A 21,815-nucleotide genomic window follows, 5' to 3' on the forward strand; every position below is an offset into this window, starting at 1 on the left:
CTAGACCACAAAGCACAAAGTTGTATATTTTGTTTTTTTATCAATGGAAGTCTGTACCTCTCAACTCCATTCATCTGTTTTAACCCATCCCCAACTTGTACACTTTTTATAACCCAGATGACACTCCTTTTATTTGTAAGGGTTCTCTCTAGAAGAATTTACATTCCCCAAAGTATAAGAAGCTTTAGATAAGCCTTGTCATACACTCCTAGTGTGTGCTTTCTTTCAGAGGCTTCTATTCTATCAGGTGAGGTATGAACCCTGGTTACAAGCTTTCCCACTTATGTTAGTTTCATATGGTTCCTCTCCATGGTGAAATCTGATACTGAGCAAGTCTTGAACACTTGCTCATTTGTTTATTTCTTCTACGAGTTCTTTGATGCTTCCCAAAGCTTGAGCTTTGAATAAAAGCACTGCCACACATATTAGGTTCACATTGAGTAAGATGTGAACGCTCCATAAAGGCTTTTCCACACTGAATACATTTGTACGGTTTCTATCCAGTATGAGTTCCATCATGACCCCAAAGGTGAGAACATCTGATAAAAGCCTCACCACATTTATTACATTTAAAAGGTTTTCCTCCTGAATGAATTCTCTGATCTTCCATAATGCTTGAACACTGGATAAAAGCCTTGTTACACACATTACATTTGAGTGGTTTATGCCAGTGTATATTTTCTGATGCTTAGCAAGGTTGCCCAATGGGGTAAACGCTTTGACACACTCATTACATTAGTAGAGTTTCTCCCCAGTACTGATTTTTTTTATGTTGAGTAAGATTTGAGCACTCAGTAAGGTTTTGCAACACTCACTACATTTGTAAGGTTTCTCTCCAGTATGAGTACTCTCATGACCAAAAAGGTTTGAACTTGTGCTAAAAGCTTTACAACATTTAGTACATTTACAAGGATTTTCACCTGTATGGATTCTCTGAAATGACCAAAGGCTTGACATTTGGATAAAAGCCTTGTTACACACATATTGTTTGTGTGATTTCTAGCCAGTGTGTATTTTCTGTTGATAAGTAAGGCTTTGAAATTGGGTAAACGCTTTGTCACACTCATTACATTTATAAGGTTTCTCAACAGTATGGATTCTCTGATGATTTGCAAAGTTTGAATTTGTAGTATAGAACTTGCCACATATGTTACACTTACATGTTTTCTTTCCGGTATGGGCTTTCTGATGTCTAGTGAGTTTTGAAGGCTGGGTAAAGGCTTTGCCACACTGATTACATTTGTGAGGTTTGTCACCAGTATGAATTTTCTCATGACTCCAAAGGTGTGAACGTTGGGTAAAAGCCTTACCACATTCATTACATTTGTAAGGTTTCTCTCCTGTATGGATTCTCTTATGCTGTGTCAGACGTGTACGCATCGCAAAGGCTTTGCCACAATCAATACATTTGTACGGTTTCTCTCCAGTATGGATTTTCTTATGCTGAGTAACATGTGAACTACATGAAAAGGCCTTGCCACAATCACTACATTTGTAAGGTTTCTCTCCAGTATGAGTTCTCTCATGACGCAAAAGTTCTGAACGTTTGATAAAAGCCTTATCACATTTAGTACATTTATGAAGCTTTTCTCCTGTATGAATTCTCTGATGTGCCATAAGTCTTGAACTTTGGATAAAAGCCTTGTCACACATATTACATTTGTGTGGTTTCTCCCCAGTGTGTATTTTCTGATGCTTAGTAAGGTTTCCAAATTGGGAAAACGCTTTGGCACACTCATTGACTTTGTAAGGTTTCTCTCCAGTACACATATCCTGATGATTTGCAAGGTTTGAATTTTGACTATGGACCTTGCCACATATGTTACATTTATATAGTTTCTCTCCTGTATGGACTCTCTGATGAGTAGAGAGGCGTGAATACTGGGTAAACTCTTTACCACACTCATTACATTTGTAAGGTTTCTCTCCAGTATGAGTTCTCTCATGTCCGCAAAGCTGTGAATGTTTGATAAAAGCCTTATCACATTTATTACATTTATAAGGTCTCTGTCTTGTATGAATTCTCTGATGTGCTATAAGGCTTGAACTTTGGATAAAAGCCTTGTCACATACATTACATTTGTGCGGTTTCTCACCAGTGTGTATTTTCTGATGCCTAGTAAGGTTTCCAGATTGGGTAAACGCTTTGGCACACTCATTACATTTGTACGGTTTCTCTCCAGTATGGATTTTTCTATGTTGACTAAGATGTGAACCATCGGTAAAGGCTTTGCCACACTCAGCACATTTGTAAGGTTTCTCTCCAGTATGAGTTCTCTCATGACCCGAGAGGTGAGAACGCGTGCGAAAAGCCTTATCACATTTACTACATGAATAAGGTTTTTCTCCTGTGTGAATCTTCCGATGTTGATTAAGCCTACAGCTTCTGATAAAAGCCTTGCCACACACATCACATATGTGTGGTTTTTCTCCAGGATGTGTACTCTGATGTCTAAAGAGGTGTGAGCACTGCTTAAAACCTTTGCCATACTCACTACATTTGTAAGGTTTCTCTCCACTATGGATTTTATCTTGAGTAATGCTTGAACGCTCAGCAAAGGCTTTGCTGCATGCATTACATCTGTAAGGTCTCTGTCCAGAAAGAATACCCTCATCGCTCATGAGGTTTGAGGTTTTGCTAAAATCCTTCCCACAGTCAGTACATTGATAAGATTTTTGTCTAGTGCATGCTCTCCTGGCCTGTGCAGGTAACAAATGAAAAATCTTCCTAGATTTATTCCAAATGTTTTGGGCCCTGGAAATTCTTTCAAGTGGTGAGACTGAGGAACCATTGCTGACAGACTTCTCAGTTGGATTACATTCATACATTTTCTCCTCACTGTGAAACCTCTGGAGCTTAGCCAGGTGTGCCTGCAAACTTAATCCAATTCTATTTTCCAAGCAGTTTATGTACTGGTTTCCAGAACCACTTATATTACTGTCCTGTTGTAACAAAGTCCTGATGAATGGTTCATTATTCATGACATACTGGTATGTATTTTTTCTCACAGAAACACTCTGCTTTTCAGGAAGAGTAACTGAGGGCTGATTAAGTGGCTGATCTTTCCTACAAGCGAGATTTTTCTTATGGGTCAAAGGCACTTCTTTGTAATTTCTTGCATCATCTCCCCACCGATTTTCAAACTCATGCCTATTTTCCCAGACTTCCTTGAGACCAAAATCCTTGATGCCATGGCTTTCATTTCTCTCCAATATCACTAAGTGGTAAAATACTTCTTTATAAATGTCCTCCCCTGGTGACAATTCCGTGAGTGCAAATCCAGCAGAAAGGCTTCCTATCAAATAGAGTCGGAAGGTAAATATTTTATACTAAATTCAATAATTACACACCTAAATAATTATAGTAAATAAAGGAAGTTAGTCAACAATGGTCTTCAAACACTTTTCTCATATACAATGTTTTTGAGTTCTCTTTTTATAACGTTTTCCATATTAACAATTTCCCTGATTTTAAGGTAATTTTTCGAAAAACATTTTACATTATCCATATTTTTTGGACACATAACTGGATAATTAAATGACACTTCATGATTACAGAGCCCATCTACACACTGGTTATTTTATAACTGTGTATGAAAATCATAGAGATGTCTATCTTCCTTAAATCTTAGTCTTTATAAAAATGTGTTTACCTGAACCCAATATCTCATATTTCAGTGATGCTCAACGAATCTTTCATTCCTCCTAGTATGTGTTCCTTATGGAATGTAAATCCTGTTTTTATGTCTCCAAGAAAAACTGCTTTAGAATCCCAGGGACTACTAGTTTGTGTAACTATGGTTACTTATTAACTTAACCTCCTAGAACTATCAATATGTAGGTTGTAACATACAGAGTCTTTAAATACCTTGTTTCTCTCAACCTATGTTCACACATTATTAAACACACAGTATAATTAACCACCAGATCAAGCTGCTGTCCTGAGCCATTCATACGCAATGTTCCCCTGTATGAATAGGGATCCTTCTGCAGTACAGGGGACAGGGGAGTCAGGTGCTGTGTAAACTGAGGTGCTTTGTTGATCAAAATTAATATACCAGGATATACGAGGATGGTTTGTTTAGCTCAATGAAACATCTGAGGAAAGGCCAGGACTTGGATTCAGAAAAGCAAGAATGAAGCATAAGAAGTAACTGACCATGTGGGGACAGGGCTTGTGCCTGCACATCTATGGGAATATGATTGTGGTGTAAGTTTAATGCAGGACCTTGGGGAAAAAGAAAACACATTCAGCAAAAGGTATAATACAGACACATTCTGTAGGAACGCAACTATGGGCATGAAGCAAAGGTGGAAAACATTCAATAGGGAGACAGGGTTATAGGAAGACTGTACAGTTGTATCTATTTCAGTATTTGCTCTAAAAATTATCAAACTATCCCATGAATTCCACTTCTAGGTATATACTCAAGAGAATTACATAATGTATACATGTTCCAGGAGACATGTACTAGAATGCTTTTTAAGGTTGTTGCTTAGAGGGAGGAAGCTTGCAAAAGGGGGAGGGGTGGGGGAGGGGGGAGGGGGAAATTCCCCTGAGGTCTCCAGCTTGTAAGCGCATTGTGCAATGCGGGGCTCAAACTCACATACTGTGACTTCATGACCTGAGTCAATATCAAGAGTCAGATCCTTAACTGTCTCAGCCACCCAAGCACCCCAACATAATGTATCATTACAGAAAAACCTATGGCAAATCAGGTTAATGATATTTCTGGGACTAAACAGGAACTTAAAAAATATGTTTTCAAGATACCACAAATTCTTAAAGAATACCATAGCATCAGTTGGGGGGCTCAGTCAGTTAAGTGTCTGACGTCGACTCAGGTCATGATTGCAGGCTTAGGACTTCAAAAGCCCGCAACACGCTCTGTGCTGATAGCTCAGAGCCTGAAGCCTGTTTCGGATTCTGTGTCTCTCTCTCTGCCCCTACCTCGCTCATGTTCCCTCCCTCCCTCCTCCCTCTCTCTCAAAAGTAAACAAACATTAAAGAAAAGTCATAACTTTAATCGAGGAAAATATCTGTTGTAACAATTAGGTATCACTGCACATTTATGAGAATGGCCAAAATCCACAACACTAACACCAAATACTAGTGAGAATGTGGAGCCATAAGAACTCTCATTCATTGCTGGGGGGAATGCAAAATGGTACTCCTCTTTGGAACAGTTTGCACTTTCTTACAAAATTAAACGTACCCTTAAATACAACCTAGCAGTCCCACTCTTTGGTATTCATACAAATAAGTGGAAAATTTCTGTTCACATGAAAACATACCCACAAAAGTGAAAAATCCTAAAATTTCTATGGAGCCACTAAAGATCCTGAATGGCCAAAGCATCTTGACAACAAAGTACGAAGCTGGAGGCATCACATTCCCTGATTTCAAACCCCCTGACTACAAAGCTGTGGTAATTAAAACAATATGGTATTAGCATAAAAATACACAAATAGATCAACAGAACAGAATACAGCCCAGAAATAAACCCACACACATGGTCACTTAATTTACAATAAAGGAGACATGACTATACAAAAGGGGAAAGCACAATTGATGGTTTGGGAAAACGGGACAGCCAGAGGCAAAGGCATGAAACTGGACCACTATCTGACACCATACACAAAAGTTAACTAAGAATGGATTAAAGACTTAAACCTAAGACCTGAAATAATAAAACTCCTATTAAGAAAAGTTGGGGGGGGGGGGGGCGCCTGGGTGGCGCAGTCGGTTAAGCGTCCGACTTCAGCCAGGTCATGATCTCACGGTCCGTGGGTTCGAGCCCCGCGTCGGGCTCTGGGCTGATGGCTCGGAGCCTGGAGCCTGTTTCCGATTCTGTGTCTCCCTCTCTCTCTGCCCCTCCCCCGTTCATGCTCTGTCTCTCTCTGTCCCAAAAATAAATAAAAACGTTGAAAGAAAAAAAAAATTTAAAAAGAAAAGTTAGGGGGTAATGAACTTCTTGAAACATGTCTAGGCAATGACTTTTGCTTTTGTTTTTTGACTCTCAACACCAAAAGAAAAAACAAAAAAGCAAAAACATTTGGAATTATATCAAACTGAAACATGTCTACACAGCAAAGGAGCACTTTTTCAACAAAATGAAAAGGCAGCCTACTGAACGGGAGAAACTATTAGCAGATCATGTATCTAATGATGGACTAGTAATCTAAAACATTCCTAAAGCATGCTCAAATAACCCAATTTAAGAAATGGGCACAACATCTGAATAGACATTTTCCAAAGACTTAGAGATGGCCAACAGGACCATGAAAAATGCTCAACGTTATTCATCATCAGGGAAATGCAAATCAAAACCACAATATCGCTTCACACCTAATATTAGAATGGCAGTTAGTAAAAAGACAAGAAACAACACGTGTTGTCAACAGGGTGGAGAATCAGGTATAGCCAAGAGAACTACTGTGTGATCCACCAATTCTACTGGGTATTTATCTGAAGACAACAAAAATACTAACTCGAAAAGATAGAAGCGTTCTGATGTTCACTGCAGCACTATGTATAACAGCTGAGATACGAACACAATCTAAGTGTCCGTTGATGGGTGAATGGATAAAGATGTGTATATACAACACAATATTATCTAGCCACTAAGCAGAATACAATCTTGCCATTTGTGACAACAGAGATGGACCCTGAGGACAATATGCTATGTGGAATGAGTCAAAGACCACTACAGTATGATTGCTCCTATGTGTGCAATCTTAAAGAAACAAAAACCCATTAGATACAGAGAACATATTGGTGGTTGCTACACGCAGGTAGGTGAGCAGAAATGGGTGAAGGTGATCAAAAGGTTAATAAACAAAAAAGAGGGCTGCCTGTCTAACTCAGTCAGTACACCATGCAACCCTTGACTTTGCAGTTGAGTTCAAACCCCACTCTGGTTGTAGAGATTACTTAAAATCAAAAATTGTTGCTGCCTCTTGAGTTCTTAAACAAAAAAAACCAAAAAAATCAATATGGTAGTTACAGTATACCAGGAATGCAATAAACATCTGTAGAATGATACATGTTTTTCCTACAGAAAAACAAACTAGAGATATCACCAAGCTGAGCTGTATTTACACTACATCTACTTCTGGATTTTTCACTTTTGGAATTATCCACATCGTGACTTATGCCCAATTTATGCACAAGGCAGTGATCTTCAGAAGCCAGGATGGCCAAGGAAAGACACAGACTTTTATCTACTTTATTAGACAGATGCTATAATTTTTATGTCTCCTGAGAAGTTCTCCAAGGATACAAAGTGGAAATGCAAAGTGAATACATCCTGGGGTCTGCACTACAAAGGCCTCCCCTCTGACCTGTATGGAATGAGAACCAAGAGGGATCAGAGAAAAGACTCCGTAGGGACAGCAATCCCAGTCCCTCTCAAACCACGGCACCAGTATGGTCGGAGGGGCTAGGTAACAGGGTTGTAGGTACAATAGTGGAAGTTTAAATTTCTACACATTTAACAGATTGAGAAATGTTTGGGGGGTGGAGGTGGATTTCCTTTGAAAATTCCTAAGAAATAAACTTGTATTTTCTCACAGATTCTTCCCAAACGATATTTACTGGAGCAGCTTCCTCTCTGCTCATCTGAGCTCTCACTTGTGCTCACACCCCAATACATTGCCCACTATGTGGATGTTCCCCTGTCTTCATTTCACTTTCCACTATCCAAGTCTCTTTCTCTTTTTTCCAAAACAGAGATGATATTCAGCTCAAGAACAGATTTTCGTTTATCAAGAAAAACAGAACATGATCTGCTTGGCTCTTCCAGAACAAATTCCCTGCTCTTGGTTCAGCAAACAAGAAAGGATATTCATTTTAAGTGGTGTAGAAACATATTTCAAAAATTACTCAAATGAATGCCTGTGTGCTTAAGGATTATTTTAGGTGTGCAGACATCTGGGTTTTTTCCAAGAACCACTTAACCAAAGGCACAAGGGTAAGACCACAGAATCAGAGATTTAAATAAATTCACCACAAGGTTTCCTTTTTTCCCTCCTACTTTAAATACTGTTTTTCTCTCTGAGCCTTATCTTTCAAGATGTCTTGAAAAGTCCAAGTTTGGACTTTGCTAAGAATATAAGGGTTTTAGATCCTATTCCCCAACTCCGAGATTGTTACTTAGATTATAGTTAGTTAACAGAGAATGTAATGCTGGTTTCAGGAGTAGAATTTAGAGATTCTTCACTTACACAGAACACCCAAGCCTCCTCATCACCAGTTCCCTCCCTTAGGCTTTTCTGACTGCTAAGTTCTGCAACCACATCAACAAGCAGGAATGCAGAACTTCTGAAGGAAAGGGAAGTTGGAGTCCACTTGCCACATTATGAACCCTTTCCACTCTCAATCAAAACAGCTGCAATCACTCCCTTAAGAACAAGGAATTGGAACTCTTATGATCAAAACAGGGGCTCTCATTAGAAAATGCACAGTACAGACATAAAAAGTAACTACCGACTTCTGGAGGCAAGTTATCCTCACCCACGGAGACCAGGTTCCTGTAGTTCTCCAACATCACGTCCCTGTACAAGGCCCTCTGAGCAGGGTCCAGGCACTCCCACTCCTCCTGAGAGAACTCTATGGCCACATCCCTGAAGGTCAACCGTCCCTGAAAGGAAAACACATTTCACCAAATGGACAGGGAACATGTTCTTATTTGACCAAAGACAAGAGAAGCACAGATGTGTAAAGACTGACTTGACTGGAGTGAGTGTTCTTTGATCCGTGTAAGATAATTTTGAGTGAGTTACAGTGAACATAAAATTAGCTACTTTAAAATACCATTAGGGGGCAATTATTGCACTCAAATATTGCACAAACGTCACCTGTCTAGATCCAAAACTTTTTTATCAGCCCCATAGGAAAGACTTTACCCATTAACAGGTGCTTCCTATTGCCCAGTCCCTGGCAACCACTAATGCTTTTCTCTGTGGATTCACCGATCTTGGATCTTTTTGTGTAAAAGGAAAGGGATCAAAAATGTGGCCTTTTGCATCCGCCTTCTTTCACACAGAATCATCCTTGGGGCTCATCCACGATATAGTATGTATCAGTGGTCCATTTCCTTTCTTCTGGCTGCAGAATATTCGATTACTGGAGTAGACCATATTCACTCAACTACTGTAAAGCATTTGGTAGTTATGACCTTTGGCTAATATTACTAAGTTCCAGTATAAGTGTTTGGATGCCTGTTTTCAATTCTTTTGGTTATATACCTAGGAGTGGAATTACTGGGGCAGATGGTTTAATTTTTTCAGACTCTGTCACACTCTTTTCCACAGTACCTATATTTTTACAGCAACGTGTCATGATTCAAATTTCTCCACATCTTTATTTTTGTTTCACAACAGTCATCCTAGTGGATGTGAAACGATAGCTCACTGCGGTTCTGATTTTACATTTTAATAATGACTACTTTCATTGAACATCTCTTCATGTGCTGGGTTCATTTGTGTATCTTCTATGGAGAAATGTCTATTAAAATCCTTTGACCATTGTTCAAGCTGGGTTCTTTGTATGTTGGTTGTGAGTTGTAGAAGTTCTTCACATATTCTGGGTTGTAGATGCTTAGTAGATATGTGTTGGCAAATTATTTCCTCCCATTTGCTAGATTGTTCCATTTAGGTGATAATGTCCTCCAGTGAACAGACATGAATAATTGAGATGATGACCAATTTATCTACTTTTTTTGGTTCTCTTTTTCTTTTGGGAGCATGTGTAAAAATCCACTGCCAACCCGAAGGTGATGAAGACTTACCCCCTATGTTTTCACATGAGACTTTTATAGTTTAGGCTCTTACACTCAGTCTTTGATTAAATCTGAATTCATTTCCTTACATGGCACAAGGTAGTTTCAATTTCATTCTCAAACAGATATCTAAATGTGTCAGTACCATTTAAGCGACTTTTATTTTTCCAGTGTCTGTTTTCAGCACACTTGTAAAAAAAGGAATGGACTGAAGATGTGTGGGTTTACTTGTGGATGCTCAGTTCTATTGTTTTGATCAATATTTCTAGCCTCTGGTGCAATTATGCTTTTGATTACTTCATGTAACTATATTAGTATTGATGTTGGGAAATGTAGGTCCTCCAATTTTGTTCCTTCTGACATTTATTTTGGTTATGTGGTGTCCATACCAATTCAATATGAGTTTGAGAATCACGATTCCCAATATAGCAAGAAACACTGTTGAGGTTTTGCCAAGGACTGCATTACTCTTTGTTACTCTGGGAAGCTCTCCGTTTTACAGTCTTCCAAGGCAGAAACACAAGATATCTTGACATTTACTTAGGTTTTAATTTCCCTCACCAACATTTGTAGTTTTCACTCTGTATACAACTTCAAACTCAATTAAATTTATTCCCATTTGATGTCTTGCTCTTGTAAATGGAAGTGTTGACTTACTTTCCCTTTGTTGACTGCTAGGGTACAGAAATGCGACTGAATTTTGAGTGTTGATATTGTATTCTGTAACTTCAGTAAATTCACTCTAGGAATGAGTATTCTTTATTTCTAAAGAGGAGATCATGTATACTATAAGTAAACATAATTTGATTTCTTTTCCCATTTTGACACATTTCATTTATTTTTCTTCTGTAATGTCTCTGGTTAGAACTTCCACTAGAGTGCTCAGTTGGAGCGGCAACATGGGGCATGCTTGTTTTGTTCTCAGCTTTAAGGGATGTTTTCAGGTGTTCACCAGAGAATATGAGGTTAGCCAGGGAAATTTAGTAATAAGCTTTTTCAGACTAAGCCAGTTCCCTTCTACCCCTAATTTTTGAGTTTTTGCAGGATGCACTGTTCTGTATATGTCTGCTGAGCCTTGCTGGTTTACAGTGTTGCTCACTGCTTTATTACTGATGTCTGGTTGTTCTATCAACTATTAAGTAGGGAGCATTCAGTGCTCCAACTAATATAGTAGAACAATCTCCCCAATGTTTGCTTCAAATGCTTGGGGGCTTTGTTGCTATGTACCTATTATTTATAGTTGTTTTATCTTCCTCAATGATTTGCCCTTTTTTCAATATATAATGAGTCTCAACATGCTTGGTAACAATTTTACACCTTCAAGCCCATTTGGTCTGAAACCTGTATAGCTACCCAGTTAGGGTTCATTACTATCCACACAAATATCTTTTTCTATCCTTCAACTTTCAACCTATTTGTATATCTAAAGTGAGCCTCGGAGTGCCTGGGGGGCTCAGTCGCATAAGCATCTGACTCTCAATTTCAGCTCAGGTTATGATCTCATAGTTTGTGAGACCGAACCTAGCAATGGTCTCTGCACTGACACTGCAGAGCCTGCTTGAATTTCTCTCTCCCTCTCTCTCTCTCTGCCCCTCTCCCACTCACGCTCTCTCACAATCAATAAATACTTTGAAAAATAGAGTGAGCTGTATGTAGACATAGAGTGGAACCATTTTTAAAAATTCCTTTCTCTTTTATTGAAGATTTTAATTTAGTACTTTTCAAGTTGTTACTGATAAGAATTACTTCTAACATCTGCTGTTTGTATGGCTAACATTTTGTTACATAATTCCTTCCTTCTTCGGGTGTCTGTGCGTGCATACCATTTTGATGGTCTATTTATTTTTCTGTATGTTTTCAGGTTTCTGAGTGGTTATCCTGGGGATTACAGCTTACATATTAAACCACTAATATTTGAATTTCAGTTGATGCTAACTTAGCTTTAATGCCATACAAACAACTGATGTTACACATTCTCCCTTTATACTGTTGTCAAAAACTACTTCATAAAAGATATGAACAGATGTTGCATACACTCAAGAGCAGATTTTTCTGATTGTTTTACTCATCTATCTCTTTAGACATGTAGGAAAAAATCGGTTACAAAACAAACACAATAATTACCTTTTATATTTACTTATGTAATTACCTTTACTAGCGTTACTTGTTCCTATGGCTTTGAGGTACTGCTAGTTTCTATCCATTTCAGCCTGAAGAACTCCACGTGGCATTGCCTATAGTCTAAGTCTGTAAGTGTGAACCCCCTCAGCATTTGTTCAGCTAGGAATCTCAACTTGACTATCAATTTTGTAGTAGTTTGCCTCATAAGGAATTCCTGATACGGCTTTTTTTTTTTTTTAATTTTTCAATCTTTTAATACCAAAGGAGATGGATTCCTGGCCTCCACAGTTTCTAAAAAGAAACAGACCATTAATCTTATTCAGAATCCCTGTACATGAGAAGTTGTTTCTGTCTTGCTACGTTCCACACTCTATCTTATAAAACTTGACTGATTATGTGACTGCCAGGGATCTCCATGCATTGGACCTAGTTGAATTTCATTGAGTTTTTTGGGCGTGTAGGTTCTCTTTGATAAATTTGGGAAGTTTTCAGCTCTTCTTTCTTCAATTATTCTTTCTGCCCTTCCTTCTAGAACTATTACGTTTATAGGAGTATTAGTTATAGTGTCCCAAAGGTTTCTTTGCCTCTGGCCATTTTTCTTCTTTTATTCCCTTTTATGCAGCTTTATTCCCCTCTCTCCTCCTCACACTTGACAATTTCAGTTAACCTCTGTTTAAGTTCACTGATTCTTTACTCTTTTTGTCCATCTGCTGATGAACCCTCTAGTGAATTTTCAATTCTGGTGTTTATACTTTAACTCCAGCATTTCTATTCCATCCTTTTGCTATAATTTCTATCTCTTTACTGATATTTTCTATTTGTCGAAACATTGTTCTCCTACTTCTTAGTTCTCTTCCACGTTTTCCTTTAGCTGAGGATGGTCAAGACGGTTGATTTAAAATCTTTATTTACTAAGTGGAATGTCTGTGCCTCCTCAGAAAGACCATCATCAACCTGGTAATCATGCTTAAAAGACGTACAATCTTAAAACATCCTTAGAAGTCTGTAGTGAAGTCGGCCTGCTCAGAAGCAGCCACCGTGGCATTCTTTGAAACAGTAAGGAATTGTAAAGGACCCATGTATCTTCATTTAGAGAATGCTCCCATGAGGATCTAAAAAAGCAGTAATCTCTTGCTGACTTTCATGAAATCGACTTCAAGTCATATGGCATGTAAACATATCAATTTGCAGAATAAAATAGGATTATACACTTACAGAAGAATATATTCTAAACTCATGCTACATTATATAAACGCACGTTTGGAAAATATGTACGAAAGAGAACATCGGTTCTTAATGAAGAAAATCAGTGATGGTGGAAGATATGACAGGGAAGAACATGCTTTACTTCTTAGTTTCAAAAATGTATTAATGTGTAGAACTGAACTGCAAAAATCTGTACTACTGAAGTTTAATACATACACACAAAAATAATAAAAAGAATTTAATAATATTATGTAAAATTAAAACTGAGCACCATCCTCTGTGATGAAAGTTCTGCTCCTATGTCTGGCTAAATTATACACATTTTTCTCTAAAAGATGTGCAACGTGTGAGAGTTCCTAAAAGAACACCATGGTCTTTATGAGATGGATGTGCTACCAATAATTTATAAAACATTTACTGTTATGGGGGAAAATAGGTTCTAGAATCACTTATACTTACCTAAATAAGTTATGAAAGTTTACGGCGGAGGGCAGCCACCAAGGGGCAAAATCACCCGAGATTCGTTAGGGAAATATTTTAAGGGGATACCGAGCAACTTGTTACATCACCGGCAGGAAATTACTTTCCATCTGACCCCAATCTACTAATGTACTTTGATCACAAACTCCACTTGCCCCCAATACCCTCTGCTTCCTACACACACAAGTTAATGATTCCCGTCTGATGGCTTTCTCCATGTTCACATGTGTAAGATCTTCTTTTCTTCATGTTCCCAACGTATGTAGTATCTTGAGAGCTCAATAAATACAAGATGAAACCCATGTTGGGGGCTGTTGTCTTCTCCCAGGCAGTACCCTCTCTCGTATCCCATCTGCATCTGCTCTCTTGCTGGGCAAGAGAGAACTCCAGGCTCCTAGTCTTCGCCAGATGGTGACCGCGACAGGATAGAGGTCGACATGATAAAAGCCGAGGTTACAGACATCCACATGATAGAAGGCGACGAGAAGTCAACATGATTAGAAGAAAAGCCAGCATGACTAAGAAGTGGATGTGTCAGCAGGAGACGTGGCTAAGAAGGCAATGTGGGAGAACCCATTGTGGCTAAGGGCCGACGAGACTGGAAGGCGACATGGCTACGAAGCCAACATTACTCAAGGATGCAGAAAGCTGTGTAACAACTAGAGCTCCAAAAATAGAAAAATGCACGGGACAACAATCTCTCCTGATGAGGTAAGAGAAACCGAACCTATGGGAATTCACTGCCACTGAACTTTTGAGAGAATTATTATGGGAGACTCTCTATCCCTAGAACAGAAAAAACACATTCATATAGCACTCCTTAAATCATTAATGATTATCCAGCAACACTGTCCTTGGTCTCCTAAGCAAGGAACCTTTCACTTAGACCCTGGGGAATGAATAGGTAAAACACTAAAGGCATGACATATGGAAGGCGCCAATGTTCTGCCTGAGTTATTCTTACATGATCTATTGTTCTGACACTCTCCCCTTATGTGCGGATGATGTTTATGAACATATAGACGCACTCAAAGTAAATAAAAACTTTTTCCACGGAACCTAAACTTCCTTATTGTCAGCCAGCCCCTTCAGCATCCGTACATCCTGAGAATACCAACTATACCATTTGTCAATGGGAAATATCTAACCTGTCAAAGGAACAAAAGATTCCCTCTGAAGACATCCTCACTCCTTTGCAACTACCTATTAAGAATGCCCTTACTATGTTTACAAACACCACGGGAAAACTCACAAGACATCTTGCCCTTGGAAAACTCGAAAGAACTGGGAGCATATATTATACACTACACCGGGGTCTACCCAAAATTCAGCCATATTATGACCTATAGAAACCTTTCCCAATCTTTAAACATGGTATCTGATATGTCAACGAGCCAAGATCATTCACTTCAGATTTCCTCAGCAGTGTTTCAGGTAAAAATTAACCATGGGGAACAAACTGTCTTAGGGGGACCCGAATGTAAATATGTTGGTTTGAAATAGACCTGTTAATCAAAGGTCAAATAAGCTCATGTTACAACTTAAAGTAATTGGAAACTTCGTCTCACAGGTTTCATGAGTCATTGTTACACTAGCTTTCAAAGGCTTTAGTAACTCGAAGCTTTCCGTGCATGATAAATTGGGATTGAATTTGTTGGGACATCTAGGCCTTTTCTAAATAGGATAGGATGCTAAATCACTGATTACTAAGTAAGGCTTATCTGCTTTCAGCTTCTTATTGCAGGGAAAGTGAGGATATCGGGGTCTGAGGGTAAACACACTTGGTGGATTACAACTTTCTGAGTATTTTACTAACAAATTTTCAAAGATTTAAATTGTAAATGAAGTCTTTTTGACCAATTAGACTTCTTTAGAAAGTTAAATTACTCTGGAAGCACTGTCAAACAAATAATAATCCTTAGGTTACATTTGAGTATATGCTATACCTATTATAGAGATTATATGTAATTCCTAGTTTTAATATTTTTTGGCATAAGGTCATCACTTGATATTCTGATAATTGAAGTGTTATGTGCCACAGAAGTAACTGAATTTCCTTCTCACCTCCATTAGATCTTTTAATCACGTCCATTTTTGTGTCTTTTTTGTCATAGTTTTGTGACTCCTGTTGGAAGACTTCCTCACCGCTATCACTTCCAGTAGACAGATGATCCTTTATGCTCAAGGAGGGTGTTTCCCCTGCACTCTTTCCTTTTCCTAACTCTGCTATACCTACCCCAACTTACCAATGTTGCCCCTAGGGATGGACTCTCTATGACCCTATTCAGCAAGAAGTTACAGAAGAGAACACCATCCACCCTCAGCAACCTTCAAGATTTTAAGTCAAAATTTTCAGGGGGGAACAATGTCGGAAACAAAGGAAGAAGGAAATGGCAAATGAAATTAAAATTCCCTACAATCCACAAGGACAAGCAGTTGTAGAATGAGCACATTAAAAAATATGTTAAAAACAACAAAAAAGGCAGAATTACCCATGGTTATCTACATTACAAGCTCAACTTCTCCTCGATCACACTAGGATCACTCTTACGTTTTCAAATCTTGACCCTCAAGGACTAACGCAGCTAAGCTCCATTTTCCTAAATTCCATAAACCCTCTCACCTATGGTGCCAGTTCAAACTTCTCACTTGGGTCTGAGAATATGCTTGTATTCTTTCAGATTCTGGACCTCTGGGGATTCCCTCTTGGTTGGTGAAGCCGTATTATAGCATGGGGGAGACCCCCAGAACACCTTCCCATCAACCGGGACTTCCAGAGAATGACTCACAATGAACGACCACCGCTCCATTTTCAGGATGGAAGAAACCACTTCACTGTTCCTCATCCTGAAGTCGCTCCACAAATGCAATTCCTAGCTCCTCATATAACATGAGGGAAGCCTAAACGCCTGTCAAACCAGGCCCACTTCCTCTTACAACGCAGTGGTATTGCCTACACACCTGATCTGCATCTGATGGCAATGATCTCCACCACTGGTATTAAGCAGGCAAAGGCGTTTCATAGGCCTCTTAATCATGGGGATCCAAGCCACAGTAAGCGTTACAGCCTCTGCTACCATTGCTCGAATTAGTCTTCAGCACACTATGAAACTGCACATGTAACTTAACCCAGTTATGGTCAACCTTATCAAAGAGCTAATAAGCCAAACTTCTACAAACAAATAATGGCACGCTTAAAAGCCCTTATGGCTGCCATCCAATTTATAGGAAAAGGACAAAAGGTGCTAATCCTCTATTTTAATTCTGTGAAGTGGAATACTTATACGATGTCTCCTTTTATGCATTGCAGAATCACTCTCCAAACCTCCAGACAGCAAAATACAGATCAGGTAGCCATCATGACTGTCCTCACACGCAAACTTAAGATGAAAAAAACCAAAATGGGGAGCCAGGGGGAAATAGGTTCAAGAATCTCTTAGACTTCCACAAACAGGTTACAAAGCTTAGGGCAGAAAGCTGCCACCACGGGACAAAAGCACCCAAGGTAAAGTCATTAGCTAGAGAAAAGCTTAGGGCAAAAATCTCCCACCGTGGGGCGAACGTGCCCAAAGTTAGCTAGCGAGATACTGTAATGGGATCACGAGTAACTTCTTACAGCACCTGCAGGAAATTCCTTTCCATCTGACGCCAATCTACTAATGTACTTTGGTCACACACTCCACTTGCCTCCAGACCCTCTGCTTCCTACACACACAAATTAATGATTCCTGTCTGATGGTTTTCTCCATGTTCATGTGTGTAAGATCTTGTTTTCTTCACATGTACCTCGTAATATCTTGTGAGGTCAATAAATACTGAGACAATACCCCTGTTGGGGGCCCCTGTCTCCTTGCGGACATCACCCTTTCTCGTATTCCATTCTGCATCTGCTCTCTTCTGGACAAGAGAGAACTCCAGTCTCATCGTCTGTGACACTGTTTGACATGTAAGTTGGTTCTACATTTGAAAACCAATTGTGTTAATAAACCAAGACACCCTCTCTACTTCTCATTCCTACTTTCAACTTTCTGTTCTATTCCAAAGTATTAATATCGTGGAGTCAGAAGCACAATGAGTCCCTGGTTTAACATCAAAATGCATTTGTAAAACCGGATGAAGTAATTTTCCATCACTCTTATTTTCCGGGTTCCTCAGGTACTTTTGCACGTTAATACATGACTTACTTACATAATCTCTTTAATCCTGGTTTATATGAGCTGAAAAAGGATCCAGGAGGGATCTCTGAAGAATCCTTCCTGAAGAGACAAAGACTAACTCCCTATCTCCAGTCCTAGCCTGTGTAGAACAACATTCCCAGGATGACCACCTAACAGGTATCTCTTCCTAAGTTCCCCGTCACTTGGTCACAGTTAAGATGAAATATGCATGGAGAGGAGGGGACATTGGGAGAAAGCCCTGGGTGTGAGTAAACAACTCAGGCAGGACACCTCACAGACAGACAAGATTAACAAGTCCAAAGTGACATTTTAGGAAGAAAAATCAACAAAAAATGGGATTTTACCTGGAAAAGAGCCATTCCTTCTTTTTTCCCCCTTCTTCTGGTCTTCTTTCTCAAGTAAGGTTATACTGTGTGACAAAAAGGATGTTGTTTAATTTTCAGAATCAACATAACCCCATCCTCTGCCATAATATACATATGGGGAGAAACTTGCCATGGGAAAAAGGCCTTTGCTGCCCACTGCAACAGGAGGGATGCAGAGACAATAAGGTCCTATGTGGAGGCCCACAAGTGCATTTTTTACCCACTTCTTCACGAAGGCCTCCCCTACCGCTCAAACTTACACACTCCACTGCAACTGCATTGTCTTGTCTACCTGGCACTTGGCCAAAGGGAATGGGCTCATTCAAGTTCTTGGCTCCTCCCTAGGTAGCCCGCATCCAAGGAATGGATGATGCAGGACACAGAAACCTGTCCATGCCATCAATATGGACCAACTCTTAAGGGCCACCCAGCTCCAGAGCTCCCTGGAAGCCGTACTGAGAAGTTTAGATCTTTGTCCTGATGCTGACGGGAAGCCTGTAAGAGGGTTTAATGTCAAAAGATGACACAATCAAATTTTTAAGATTTAGCCAGGATACACAGAGAGGGTGGAGGTGACAGAGGGACGTCCCTGTCTCTGAGCTATGCTCCTGCTTCTTTCCCAGTGAATTTTGATATTTTTGGAACTGGGTCACATTGTGAACTCCCACTATAACTGCACACTCTCTCCCAGAACACTACCAAAGACGCACCTAGTTTTGAAAATCATTTCACGCAACCTATTAACTCAGGTTCAGAATTCTTGGTCTATTGTCTCCTGTTACAGGTGGGTCCATCGGGGGTTACAGGGGGAGTTAATTTGCCAAGTTACCCTGAAGAAGTCTCAGTTGAATGAGCAGAAGAGGGTGTAAGAAATCTCTGAAAAGGTTGGCCTGGACAGGTTGAAGCAGAAAGGGCTTGTCCTAATTCCAGATTACCTTTCATGTTCCTGAAGGAGAGTAGCTTCTCTTTTACGGGTTTAAGCAAGCCCAAGCATTTAATTCCTCTTTTCCAGAAAAGCTATATGAAACTACAAATAGTTACTGGTCCTGGAAAACATGAAAAAGGGTCACCTGTGGGCACGAGGTCTGAACTCTCTGTATTATGAATGGATGAGCTCTGCTGGAACCAAGTTCCACATCAATCAAGACCACCCTTCAACATCTGTACAGAGAAGACAGAGGGGACTTGAGGAGATCATCTACTTAGCTGGAGAACTCAGCTGAAAGCTTGATAATTTATAAACTGCCTTAACACAAGAAGAGAACTGTTGAATTATTAAATTACCACACTAAACTAGGTTTTGAGTGTTAAAAGGTTACCAACATCCTTAACGGATGTGTAATGAAATACCATAAAGTTCTTTAAGAGACATCAAAGAATCCTTGCAACATATGGTAGAGTAGAAAGCATATAAAACTCATACTCTGAACAATAAAATTACAAGAGAAAATAATTTGGAAATTGAAAAGCTCTCCAGTGGAATCTGAGATTAAAGTCACAACAAGTGTGAGGATACATCAAATTCAGAAAAGAATGCCATGAGCCACGAAAAAACGGGGAGAGACAAACAGTATTGTTAATAATGGCCATCGTAAAAGCACCATGTGGTTACAGAAAGTCCCCTTTAACTGACAGTTCTAATCCCCCTGGATGAGTAGGGGTTGCCAATGGCATTATCTTCTGATGCAATGCTTAGAAAGTGCAGATGCCTCAAACACCAGGTTTCACAACTCTCGATCTCTTCTCCACAACTGAAACAATTCACCAAATGTTGGATTAACGAGGTCATAAAACTTCAAGTCGGTACTTCACAACTTAATATCCTCGGTTCTTCACTAGGGTTTGGGTCCTGTGCCTTGTCTGTGACCCCTACGCGTTTTCTTCTCTGTATAAGTCTGTGTCCTTGTTTCTCTTCAGTGCTTTTGTCCATTTCCGTTTCCCTCCGTCGCTATTCCTCCTCCAACAGACAGTTTCACTCTATTCTGCGGCAGCCTGTTTCAATCCCCGCCGGTTTTTCTCCCCACACTTTCTGATGACCCTCTAACTCCGCAGATTTCTGCGTCCTTCCCCGCCATCTCCGTCCACACCCTGACGGACGGCCACCCTGCGGCCAACGGCCTGCACCCACCTCCCTAGTGACGACTGTGCCCGACGCAGCATGGGGTTGGGGGCACGGGGGACACTCGGCAGTCAGAGAAAGGTTCTGAGCAGGAAAGTGACCGGCAAGGATATCGGGGTCTGCAAGGGCCACAGGCAGAACGGCTTGGCCCGAACCTGCCTCGGAGCGATTTTAACCGAAAACGACCACAGACCCCCGGGACCCGCCCCGAGAGAAAGGACTCGGAACGTCTTAGAGCCAGGCCGCGAGAGATGAAAGGGAGAAGACGGTTCGAGAATTTTACCTTACCAGGCGACCCCGGAACCTGGGGTGGAGCCCCAGGCACTGAGCAGCGCAACCGCTGGCGCGAACCACAAAAATGGAGACTCACTCACCCCACAGCGCACGTTGCCCTGCTGGATCAGCTTCCGGGGCTGCAGAAAATGGCGCACGCGCGTGCGTCGCGGGGCGGTGCCGGGGCGTGTCCAGGACACATCCGGTGGGGCGGGTCCAGCGCACCACTCTCCTCTTAGCGTCTGCGGGTCTGTTTTCTCTTCCGGCCGCGCGCTTTCGGGTTCCGCTTTTGGATTCCGTCCGATCCCTCTGGTGTCGTTTCGAGCCAGGCTGGGTGCAACCTCAGGGAAGGGTGGGTCGCTTCTGTTGGGAGCGGCGATATTTCACAAGTTGAGCCCGGTGCCCGGTGAAGCAATTTGGGGGGGGTGGGGGCTCGGTTGGGGGGGGGGGTGAGAGAAAAGTCTTTAGAGAGCGGTGGACACGCGCTCTAGGGGGGAGGCGGAGCAGTGTGGGAACCTGGCGCCCGGGATCCTCGTGGGTCGACTGAGACCCGGATAGTGACAGCTCCTTGTTTAATGAAGTAAAAGCCGGGGTGGTCAGTGTCGGTGATGGACGCTAGAATGCGACACGCACAACTGTTCTGGGGGGCGGGGGGCGCCTGTGTGGCTCAGTAGGTTAAGCCTGACTTTGGTTCTGGTCCTGATCTCCCTATGGTGGGTTGGAGCCTCCCATCGGGCTCTGTGCTGACACCTCAGAGCTTGGAGCCTGCTTTGGATTCTGTCTCCTTCTCTCTCTGCCCCTACCTCGCTCGCACTCTCTCTCTTTCAAAACTAAAATAAACATTAAAAGAAATAAACACTGTCCTGTGGGAATTGTGCTGTTCGGTATTAACTCGTCATCAGACTTTTCACTCAACTGTCACTTCTCGCCATCCCTTGGACTGCACTCCAGGCTTTCCCCGCCGGGCCTTGGGCTGTGGGACGGAGCGCTGGCACGTTGCTTTAAAGGAATAAAAGTTTCTGCGTCAATGGGTGTTGATTAAGCTCTCTCTCTTAAATTTGATATTCAACTCCACACCTCTCCAGATGAATTACAAATCCAAATGTCTTTGAGACCTACCAGTGGTACCTGTATGTGCTTAAGCCCTTAACTGCCAAATTTCATTGCAATTTTAATTAAAGTGTTTGTTCTCAGGTATTTTAGAAGTCTATTTTTTTCTTGAAAATTAGAGTTTTAAAAATCTATTTATTTTGAGAGAAAGCACGGGAGGGAATGCAAGCAGGAAGGGGCA

The 21,815-nt window shown here is 40.8% G+C and overlaps 1 protein-coding gene across 6 annotated transcripts; it reads right to left on the bottom strand.

Annotated features, from left to right (window-relative positions):
• Positions 1 to 425: 425 nt before the first annotated feature.
• LOC112850896 (uncharacterized) lies at positions 426 to 20,904 on the bottom strand. Of its 6 annotated transcripts, none has more exons than XM_086690596.1 (6): positions 20,535 to 20,644; positions 19,203 to 19,293; positions 18,112 to 18,176; positions 8,516 to 8,642; positions 4,160 to 4,228; positions 426 to 3,296 (listed from the first exon to the last, which is right to left on the bottom strand). In XM_086690596.1, the coding sequence occupies exons 3-6, from the start codon at positions 18,124 to 18,126 to the stop codon at positions 1,000 to 1,002; spliced, it is 2,508 nt and encodes an 835-aa protein (XP_086546722.1). In that variant the 5' UTR covers positions 18,127 to 18,176; positions 19,203 to 19,293; positions 20,535 to 20,644; the 3' UTR covers positions 426 to 999. The 6 variants fall into 6 exon arrangements, with proteins under 6 accessions (XP_086546722.1, XP_086546723.1, XP_086546725.1 ...); XM_086690597.1 differs by having other exon boundaries at positions 20,540 to 20,627; XM_086690599.1 differs by lacking the exon at positions 19,203 to 19,293 and having other exon boundaries at positions 20,626 to 20,904.
• Positions 20,905 to 21,815: the final 911 nt, after the last annotated feature.

This window comes from Puma concolor, chromosome E2 (genome assembly GCF_028749965.1).
Source record: "Puma concolor isolate L17-30 chromosome E2, mPumCon1.1.hap2, whole genome shotgun sequence".
NCBI classification, from domain to species: Eukaryota; Metazoa; Chordata; class Mammalia; order Carnivora; family Felidae; genus Puma; species Puma concolor.